Genomic DNA, 11,015 nt, shown 5'->3' on the forward strand with positions numbered 1-11,015 from the left:
TTTTCCTCTCCAGAGGAGACACATCTCTGAAGGGTCTTCTGGAGAAGCCCAAATGCCACAGCACACCCACACTGCCCAGAGCAGGACAGACCTGGGGTGAGCCCTGTCACCCCAAGGCACACATTCCACATACAGAGGATGACTAGAGAGGAAGTGATGAGGCAGCAGTGCCTGGCTTACCTCCTGATGCATGGATAATGTAAAGTGAAAATTCGTGGGGGCTGTTTTCTATCTGTGAACAAAAGAAAATCCATTCAGACTCAGACCTTCCCAGCATCTCAGCAGATGTTCCCTGAAGTCTCAGCTCAGATTTGGATGGAAGTCTGAGACAGGGATCCTGTCTGTGGAGCAGGTAAGGGATGCTGGTTGTGGAGAGGATAGAAAGCTATGCTGCTGTCTTCATTGTCCCCATGCCAACCCTAACCCTTACGTTCCCATATGGCCCAAATCAGGAACACACTGTCTTGGACAACCCTGGATCTTTCCTGTCTGGTTTCCTTGGAGCATCCTTAACTACATAATACAACTTCCTTTTCAGCTGACACACGTTTGCTATTTGCATTATTTGTAGTGATCCACCCACTTGCCTGACAGCCACATTCAGAAAACAGCAGAGGTTTTCAACACTTGCTTGGCAACTTATTCCCTACAACTTTACACCCTGCTCTGTAATTCCACTTCCTTATTATGTCTAGAAGTCAAGTTTTCCTTTTAGTATTACACTCCCAAGTCTCACTAATCACATGAAGAAATTCTGCAATAGCAAAGTTTCTAAACAAGCTAAATGGGAAGTTTATGATAATTAAAGCAGAATTTATGCACTAAAAGACTATGTAGAATAAAGATATTGGAGAAACAGAGCTCCAATGGGAAAGCTACTTCTGACCAGGTATAATCATGTTGGTGGGAGAGAGTTCCAAAGAAATTCCAAGGCAAAACCAAGTCGTTTCAGACAGTCCTGCACTGACCCTGAGCAGCAGTTTTAACTGACTGGCTGGAGCTCTGGCTGTGCCTGGCTCTAGCCCGTTCCCTGCCGGGGATGTTTGCTGTGAAGCAAACACATCCCCGGGGCTGTGCACAGGAGGGCCTCTAGCCCGTGCCGGGCGCGGGATGAACTCGCAGTGAAGCAAACATCCCCGGGGCTGTGCACAGGAGGGCAGCGCTGCCACGGCTCTGCGGGCTGGGAGCGCTGGAGCATCGCGGGAAGCGAGAGAAGCGGCTCTGCAGCTCTCCCTGTACCACGCACACAGTTACACCCTGTGTCACTTTGTAGATTCCAACGGCCGTGAAACATTTGTGCCGGGCGCGGGATGAACTCGCAGTGAAGCAAACATCCCCGGGGCTGTGCACAGGAGGGCAGCGCTGCCACGGCTCTGCGGGCTGGGAGCGCTGGAGCATCGCGGGAAGCGAGAGAAGCGGCTCTGCAGCTCTCCCTGTACCACGCACACAGTTACACCCTGTGTCACTTTGTAGATTCCAACGGCCGTGAAACATTTGGAAAATAAACCCAAGCCATGCCTTCAAAATGACCTGTGTGGTTTTTCTGTGCTCCATTCTATGCACTATCCCCTCCCAGTCATTCCCTGCCTTTCCCCCAGCACTGGAGTGCACCCTGGAATGGGCATTTCCAGCACACAGCTACCCTCGCTGCTGTCAGCACACGGCCTTACCTTGAACTTGCGAAGCAGCTGCTCTATCACTTGTCTGGTTCTCATCTGGCTGTTGATCCTGATCTTGGTTTCTGATCCAAAAGCTGGAGTGAAAACCGATGTCTGGGAACAACAGCAGCAGCACAAGGGTGTGAGCATGGGGCCTGCTGCCCAGAGGTCTCTCCCAGGGCCCACCCTCAGGTCCAAGCATTCCTACCTCGTGGTTGTAGAAGTGGCCATTGATGGAGAACCTGTGAGTCTCCACTTCTGCCCTGGCAGCGGTGGAGATCTTCGTCCTCCTGCGCACTGCCGCGGCATCGCTGCTGGTCCGGGGCAGGACGGCACAGTCGTGGTCCTGCTCACTCCTGGACTTCAGCGTGTGGCTCTCATAGCATGGATAGCCTGGACAAGATGAACCACATCAGCACTGTGTGCAGCTGCTAGGAGACCCACAGGAAGGAGCCTTGTGGAGAAGGGATTACTTTTAATCCCCATTTTTTGGGTGGGTATGGGGAACAGGAGAAGAGCAAGGCACGGACATACAATGAAGAGGAACAGGCTGGCTACAGTAGCTACGGTTTTCTATTCTGTTTCCTTGGGAATGACCTCATGAGAGAAAGCTCAACCATTAGCAGTGGCTGTTCAGAAAGTTATTTGCACAGCCACGTTAGCACTGACCACCCCTGGGACAGTGTTTCTCCAGCTTGTTACACGTTACACAGAGCAACAAGATTGCCCTTCACTGGTAGGGAAGGCCTAATAGGTCAGGCTGGCTTTGCACAGCCACAGAACAAACAATTTGTCGCGAATATAACAGCACTAACTTGGCTCAAGGTCTGGCTGCACCTCAGTAGACTTCAGTGTCTCTCCACTGATGTGATAGAGGTCATCAAATTCTCCCCAGCGGGTCATTCCCCTGAAAGACCAAACATACATTTACCATTGCTTACTCCTCATTAACTCAGATTTCAGTTTATTCTCTGGCCTGGCTTTATGTAATACCTTCCCGTCCCTGCTCAAAGCTTTATAGAACAGTGCCACAGACCACAGCAGGGTAATTTATGCCATAATGAAATCAGTTATTAAAGCATGGTATGAATAGGGATCCTAAAAATAACACCTTGTTTAGATCTTGTTGAATATGGACCATTGCATCCCTTAAATAACTTGCAGTAATTATCTGTTTTGCAGCAATGCCCTGGATTAATCACAATAGGGTACCAGGCAGGCACACAGAACACACAGATTGTGGTTTAGTCACAGGACACGTGTCTGCTGTAAAGATGGAGACATGAAAGACTAAATGACATACCAGCCCCTTGTGCTACCCAGTTCTGTGTGAGAGCAGGGAACTCCATCCAGCCTCTTAGAGAAACTAACTTTCTTACTGCAAATATTGACATCACTCATTGCCTAAACTCCCCAGCAGAAAGTCCTTGGCCAATCTGTAGGACAGTATTAAAAATTTCCTGTATGTATGTTCCAAACAATATTAGGCACCAAACTCCTATCTTGGTTGTGTTCCACTCACTTACCAGGTTCACTTAAGATCAAACAGCCAAGCTGCTCTGCATACCTTAGAGCATGTCAGGGCAGCCCCACATTTCTGGGACCCTGAGTTAATGTTTACTTTAAGATTCAGATCTTCACCAGCCTTAAGTTTCTTAAGAATTAAAAGGCAAAATACAACTTCAGCTGCCAGCCTGGACCCTGTCCTGCAGGTCACATGCACCCCACAGCAGCAGGCCTGGTCAAGGCAAGCAGAGAGCCAGATCTGCCTAAAGCTCAGGTTTCTTCCCTGCTTACTCCTGTCAGGTTGCATCCCTGAATTTCAACAGCCAGACAGGGAGAAAAGTGTCCTTGACTTGATGGGAACTCCACAGCTGCAAGGATAGTACAATCAAATCCACAGCTCCAACATGTACCGTGTGCCATCTAAGACAACGGGTAATTAGGAACAGAAGCTCTACAACACAGAATTTATCAGGGAGTCATTGAGGGTAAACATTGGCTCTGCCTCTCTGTGGCACATTACTCAGCTTCAGCACAGCAAATTCACCCACCAACGCTGGGGAAATAGTGTTCAAAAGAAAGGAAAAGTACACTGAGAGCCTACAGCACACTGGGGTACAAAGTGTCCTCAGCAGCAGCCTGGAGCAGCATCTGTGGCATTTCAAGGGGTTTTACACTAGATTTTACACAGACAAAGCCAGTGTTTGCTCCCTGGTGTGTGCCTCACCAGAGCAGCAATGGTTTCACTCCTGAAGTACCTGGGACGGTAAGCTGTGACAGACAATGCCTCAGCACTTTCCTACCAGCTTCTGGCTGTGTGCTGTTGAGGTCTTTGGGGGTTACCAATATTGCATGTATATAGACATGTGGGATTTGGGTTGTTTTGGGTTTTGTATGCTTTTATATACATCCATTTCCCAGCACTTGCATTAGAATAGTCAATTCTTATGAACAAGAACAGCTCCTCCAGCTCCTCAGCCTGAGAGGCAGACAAAGATGCTACAGAAACACATTTTCCTGCCTGGCACAAGCTGTTGAAAGCTCACACCAGTCATGGAGCATCAACCACCACAGTCTTTGGGGAATCTGGGATACACAGCCAGCTGTATCCATTGAAGCCACAACAGGAGCTGTCTTGCTCTGTCAGCCTGCCTCCTCCTCAGGGAAGCTCATACCTTTTATTAGGGAACAAGTCCACGTTCTCTGTTGACTTCAGGGTGACAAATGATGGTATCAGCTTCTCATCCTGAATTTTCAATCGGATAGGATGTCTCACTCCCCAAAATATGGACAGGATTCCCTCAATAAATGGTGTGCTTCCTTCTCTCTGGAGAAAAAAAGGCAATCATGAGTGCTGCATGATGACTGAGTAAAAATAATCAAGCAAGAATAGTTGCTTTCCCCTCACAGTAACAGCAATAGGGTGAAATCACCGAGGCTGAGACAGCCCTGGAAGAGGGTACCCAGAGGGGCTGTGTAACCCCAGTTCTGAGGCATGGCCAAAACAGCCAAAGCTGCAGCTGACCTGATCGGTCCAGGAAACCTGTTCCAGTTTATTATATCAGATGGAACATGTCATGCAATAAAAACATCACAGCAAGTGCTGGAATTCAGTGCTGTGAGGAGGAGAGAACAGAGAAGGCCATGTCCAGATTAGCAGGAGATTCTTTCACCTAAACCCTTACCTGTTTATATGTCACTTGCAGATTCTCTTGATCTGAATAGTAAGAGTTGTAGGTCTTCAGAAGGGAACTGAGCTGCTCTCTAGAACAAGGATCACAATGGAAGGATCAGTACTACCACTGTAAAATGCAGGTGCTGAGTGGCAGGGTGACACCCTGTGCTACCCACTGCTTGTATACAGGGTTGTTAATGGTCAATACAGCATGTTCAGAGACTCACTTTGTCATGCTGCTGGGTTGCTGCTAAGTGGCTTATTTAGAGACCTGATACACAGAGGAAATTAGTCACAATATGATGCGACCTCAATAACACTGGCCCAGAATAACTTGTACTTTGGACCTGTGTAGCAGTCAAGAGGAGGAAGCAAACAGCAACAACACCCCCACCACAGTGTTGCAGGTTAATATTTTAATTAAGTTACAGTTGGTTTTTCCTGCCTGGTGGTTTCCATTAGGGTTTTCTATTTTTTCAGGTATTTTGGAAATAAGAGCACTTAACATTTCTATTTCCTCCTGCTTGAAACATAACAGCTCTGCACTAAGTCTTTGCTAGGCGTAGAAAGAATGGAGCTGAAGAGAACCTGTGCCAACAAGGAGTCAGAGAGACAAAAAGGCAGACTCAGCTCAGGCTAAGGAGGGATGAGGAACACAAGAAATAAGTGGTATGTATTTCACGGCCATCAAGAATGACACACTCTTCCCCATGCCACTTGCAGATTACTTAGATTCTAATTCAAGGAAGCAATTTCCACAGCAGAGGTAACTAAGCATGGCAAACAATTGCATGGAAGTGTACAGATTCCTCTTTATGGGGACTACCTTGAACCACCAACTGAAATGACTAATGATCACAATGGTTTAATGTCCTGCCTTGCAGCAGTGAGCCAAGACACCAAGTCTGTCTCCAAACAGTGCCTGTTACTTCTGTGTCTGTGCCTGGTGTGAGCTGTCAGAACAGCAGGAGCACCGGGCACAGACACAGCAGTGACAAAGTCTTCAGACCACAAGTTGCACCGCGACCTGCTGAAGCCCTTCAGGGCCCATGGACGCAAAGTCTTCAGACCACAAGTTGCACAGAGATCTGCTGAAGCCCTTCAGGGCCCATGGACAACCAGCAGCACTTTTAGAACTCCTCCACCAATTTTAAGTGAAAGAAGAGCCCCAGAGGGCCTGACAGCCCAACAGGAGCACAGCCTTCTACACTGCAGAGGGAAGCAGGAACAACCTGGAGCCCAGTTACTATACATGTGCTGTGCTTGGGGCAGAGGGGTACATGGAATATGCCTGTGAAGAGCTTCTCCTGGCAGGCCTATCCCTCCCTTCTCCACCTAACAAATGCTCATGGCCGTGTCCTGTTCCATGGTGAGCTTTCCCCGTGGTGAGAAGGCAGAAGATGAACAGAGTTTTTGCCTGGCAGGCAACATTAGGACTAGGGCTGCACCACTAACCTCAAGGTTCACTGCATTCCCTGCTACCACTATGGGTGTAAATTATTTACTTTAAATGGCTGCAATTCCACACAAGAAATATTTTAAACTAGTTTTACAAAGTGCTGAGCTCCAACCCAGCATTTTCAGTTACTTCAGCTCACCTTGGTCTTACATACAGGGAACACAGATGGCAAAACCCTTTCTTTCCATAGTGTTAGAATAGCTCATTGTAGGTCCTTCGTGTATTGTGAACTACAAGGGAGTCGATTCAGGTCAATCCCCCAGAAGGGAAAGTAAAAGGGCTTGGCTATGGACCAGCTACAAGCCCAGTGCTGATCATGCTAGCTACAGGGAAGCAAGATTAAGCACATCTTGACCTCATACACAGCAAACTCAGATGCAACGCGAGACTAACGTGCAGGTGGGAGACAGGCAGTTGTGTCTGGCAGGTGGTATGACAGACCTGCTGATCCTGCTCCTGAGGTGCTGCCAACTCAAGCCTTCTTATATTTCACAGCCTAACACCTTTGGCAGTTGTTTTATTGGCAACTGTTATTTCACAAGGTTGTTTCAAGTAGGAAGGGACAGGAGGGACATGAGTTCCCTGAAGATGCACTAGGAGCATGTGAGGATTTGGGTCACACTCTCAGGCTCACCTATTTCTCTTAGTCCCTGTTGAGTGCAAAGGCAACTAAAACCACAGGCTGACAGCAGTAAGTAGTGTGGTAAGGGTCATCTCTGAGGCAGATTCTGTTTCTCAGAGCAAGCTCTCTGGATTTTCAGTTTCTTGCCTTGTCTAGAAAACCTTGCCATTACCTTCCTATGTTTGCATACACAGACCTGTCAGATTTCAGTTTTTCATTAGTGCAACCAACAGTGACAAAACACACAAGCCATTAGCAAAGCCCTGGGGGAAGAGATCTAACAGCAGCTCACACTGACCTGTTTGTCCTCATGTAGAGACAAAGAAAACATTTTCCTTCTTTTTGTCCCAAAAAGGAGTAAAACATGCAGCACCCTAGTTACAGAATGAGGCTTACTGTAACACATCCCTATGAAGGCTCAAAGACTGCCCTAAGCTGGGGGCAGGTGACACCTCTGCTGAGTTTGGCAGCCAGAAAATCAGCAGCTGCTGTGTTGCAAGTCTGTTCTCCACGGTAGCTTCATGACAACAACCAAACAGCCACTAATGGAAAGCAAAGCCAAGGAACTGGTAAAACAACTCACCCCAAAAATCATACATTTACTGGAGATTCACCACTTTATGCAGCAGCAAAAGCAGGATCCAAGGGAACTGCAAGGTCAGGTGCCCCAGTGGTAAACCACAACAGAGCCCAGACTGCTCTCCTGAAACACTCACCCAGGGCAGCTCACCCGTGCCCTCTTCTCCCCCAAGCCCTACACATTTATCCATGAATATTTATGGCAGTTGTGCTAGAGACACAGCAGTTCAGCCAGCCAAATCATCCCACATGCTTTGGTCAGCCTTTTGATTCAGCCATTGTGCAATTCCCAAACAGCAGGCTTGCCCCATCAGCAGGATTTGCAGGATGCAACTGGGAGAGGAGTAATGTAACAGCAGACTCAAGGTAGAGATGAGGCATGATAGACTGGAAATTGCATTGGAAACAAGCCTGAGTGCACAGGGAACGTCAGTGGTTCTTGAAACACTTACTTGCTTTTTTCTCAAGACAAAGAAACTTCAAACCATGACTGTGGTACAGAAAGGTCTCCACCAGGATCCACATTTCACCCCTTAAATGGGCAAGTATATAGGGGAAAAAAAAGCCCCAGAGACACTGGTTTGTCTGGTACGTTTCCAAATGCTTTTGGATGCCAAGTGTACAGGAGCTTGCTCAGACTAATTACCTCTGACACAGAAGCATTACATCCCAAATTAGCAGCAGCACAGAAAGGAACAACTCTTGAGGAGAAAGGGGGGATTTATTTATTGCTTGTGTGCTCTGGGAAAAGCCCTGACTGACTTCCTCAAAAAAAGGAGAAATCAACAGCATTGCTCATGCCACATGGAAAAGTAGCAGATTCGGGAGCAAATACCTATTGCAGCAAGAGAAATTCCATTCCAGGCCCCATCCCTGGGTGAGTTTACAGGTAGCTTCTTCCCACAGGAACAGCAAGAGGAATGGAAATGAAATGAGAAGAGAAGCTCCTCTTCCAGCTCCTGTGCTCTTGTTCACAAGGGAAAACTGATCCCCTATGAAGGGGATGGAGCTAAACATCAGGTGGCTCTGAGTATGGGGCAGCATTAGCTAAAATTCCTACCAGCCAGACTGAACTGTGGAACAGCATCCCACAAAGTACAGTTTGAGTGAAATTCCAGGCTTTTTACAAGTAGGTTAAAGAGCCACTTTCAGTGACCACAGCACAGGGCTGCACAGAAACCCTGTGCTCCAGGGCTGCAGGCCAAACACCAAGCCACAGACAAACAGAGCTCAAGTTCAAGTCTGGAGCTCATGTTCACTTCCAATATGTTTCTAAAGCAGGAAGGTCTTCTCTAACTTGGAATTTTATTTCAGAATCCTCTGGAAGGGCTGTTCTCCGTAATGCACTAAAACCACAGATCCAAAGGTTTAATGCTCTGCTCTTTGAATTCCATGTGAAGGCCAACTCTGTTCTGCACACAGGTCAAGTAAACTAAGTTGCAGGAATTGCTATTGCTACAGGCTCAGCTGTTAACGATCCCCTGTTAAGGAATGAATGTGTAACTTGAAAGAAAGCAGCAAAGTCATTAAATGCTTGAGTTTTTAATAATTTACCTGGTTATGAACTTGTCCTCATTGATGAAAACAGAAGGCAGGTGCTGTGCTTTCATAGTCACTTTCTTCATTTACTCAGAACAGAAGCTGAATCTAAACAAGAGGTTGAAAAAATAAATGTATCCACTAAGGCCACAACAAAAGATCAAGTAGTTACAAGGACAAAGCTTTAGCTGGCCAAATGTAACAGGCTGGAACACTCAAGCTGAGGACTCACTATGCCATATTTTGACTGCTTTGTGCTTGGCCTTAATAGCCAATTTTTCCCCTCTCCTAGTAAAAACCCCATAAGCCATTCCCATAAAGTATATCCCAGTACCTTAAATCCCAAGTACTACATATATGAGGACTTTCTCAAGCAGTTTTAGGACCACTCCAACTCCCTGACCACGCTTAACATGTGGGTCAGTAACCTGAGGGAGCAGCCCATCTATGGGTTGGGATTCAGCTGCTCATGATGGCTAGAGCATCGCCCAGGGTCACCGAAACACGCGTGACTCAGGAACCCACCCTGAACCAGGCTCCTCAAACTGGCAGGAGAAGCAGTGCTGATCATTAGCTGTGTCCTGCAGCACCCTGAGGAAGCAGCTGGGGTTTTAGGGAGTGAGCAAAGCTGTAATTACAGGGATGTAGCAACACAACTCCCAGGTTTGCACACTGATTCCAGCTCATGGTGCAGGCAACGAGCCAAGGCCCACGAGACTCCAACAACGCATTCTGCAATTATTAATTATGGAGTCTTGGCTCTTTCCTTCCCCCTCAGGTACTAGAAGCAAAGAAGAGTGAGGAGAGGAACTGAACAGACCCAGAGGCCTGAGACTGACAACTGACACTGGAAAAAGCTCTGTCTCAGCCTGAGGAGTGGCATTACACACATGTGGGGGCAAAAACAAATCCCATGGAAGGCAGTGAAACCTTCCAAGTCTGCAGTGGGTAATTACACTTATTTCTCTTATTTGGGCACAATGACAGAGGAATTTGCCAAACAGCACTTGATGTCCATTCTCCTCTATGCCAGGAGATTGACCTGAGTCTGATTTCAGACTGCATTGGACAGAGCCTGATCAAAAATGTCTGCAAAGTAGTTGATTTTCTATAGTACTGTGTACTATAGTAGCCCTCAGAAAACCAATTTAGGGAACACCCAAGCTTGAACTCATCATGGCTGGGTAAAGAGTAAGCACCTCACTTCTGTGCATGTGATCCTGCACTCCTGAGCTGCTGCTTAGAAGTCCAAGTTACCAAAATCAGATGGACAATGATATGTGGACAAATGAGAAGTTTCACATATAAAACCCATGATCTTCACCCTACAGAACACACAGGAAGTTGTTTCATAACCTCCAAAACCAGAGTGCACTGCCAAAATGATCTCAACCTGAGCAGCTGTGGTTTCTAACAGCTCCACCAGTAGCTCAGTGAGAACAGCACTCCCTTTGTCCTTTGGGTGACATCCATCAAGACAAAAACATAGGTGAAAGCCAAAGAAGCCCAGGGACTGCTGTACAGACATGAGCTGGTGTGTGAGGAATACATTGCTGTACGCCAGTGCTGGGTTTTTGCCTCTGAAATGAGTTCAGTAACCATTGGCCACACCTTGAAACCCGATTTTATGTGATTTACTAATACCTCCAACTGAAGCAGCTGCCTATGCCAGTATAATTTCCAGCCAATTTTACAAGATGCAGAGGAGTTTATGTGCATTTGCACCTGGATAACTGAATAACCTGAGTAACACTTAAGCTTCCTCACATCGCTCAGGAAACAACATGTTAAGAGCAGCAGATAGTCAAGTCACCTCTATCAGACATTGAGCAGTGATGCTGGCAAGCTCCAGCACCACCTGAGTGCCGGTGGCTGCATTCTCGTCCGCAGAACTTGACCTTAAAATGATTCACCTTTGAGTGCCGGTGGCTGCATTCTCTTCCACAGAAGAGAATTTTGACAGAAGGATAAAAAGGGGCA

The 11,015-nt window shown here is 47.2% G+C and overlaps 1 protein-coding gene across 1 annotated transcript in view; it reads right to left on the reverse strand.

The window, feature by feature from the left end:
• Window positions 1–9,121, reverse strand: part of RASSF6 (Ras association (RalGDS/AF-6) domain family member 6) — a 10,762-nt gene extending 1,641 nt beyond the window's left edge. The window contains exons 1-7 of the mRNA XM_009083447.1: window positions 9,051–9,121; window positions 4,847–4,925; window positions 4,337–4,488; window positions 2,474–2,565; window positions 1,867–2,051; window positions 1,671–1,772; window positions 181–232 (exon numbers count right to left, since the gene is read on the reverse strand). Coding sequence (XP_009081695.1) covers window positions 181–232; window positions 1,671–1,772; window positions 1,867–2,051; window positions 2,474–2,565; window positions 4,337–4,488; window positions 4,847–4,925; window positions 9,051–9,121 — 733 coding nt within the window. The remainder of the gene's footprint in view (window positions 1–180; window positions 233–1,670; window positions 1,773–1,866; window positions 2,052–2,473; window positions 2,566–4,336; window positions 4,489–4,846; window positions 4,926–9,050) is intronic.
• Between the last annotated feature and the right edge of the window lie 1,894 nt (window positions 9,122–11,015).

This window comes from Acanthisitta chloris, unplaced genomic scaffold (genome assembly GCF_000695815.1).
Source record: "Acanthisitta chloris isolate BGI_N310 unplaced genomic scaffold, ASM69581v1 scaffold8781, whole genome shotgun sequence".
NCBI lineage: Eukaryota > Metazoa > Chordata > Aves > Passeriformes > Acanthisittidae > Acanthisitta > Acanthisitta chloris.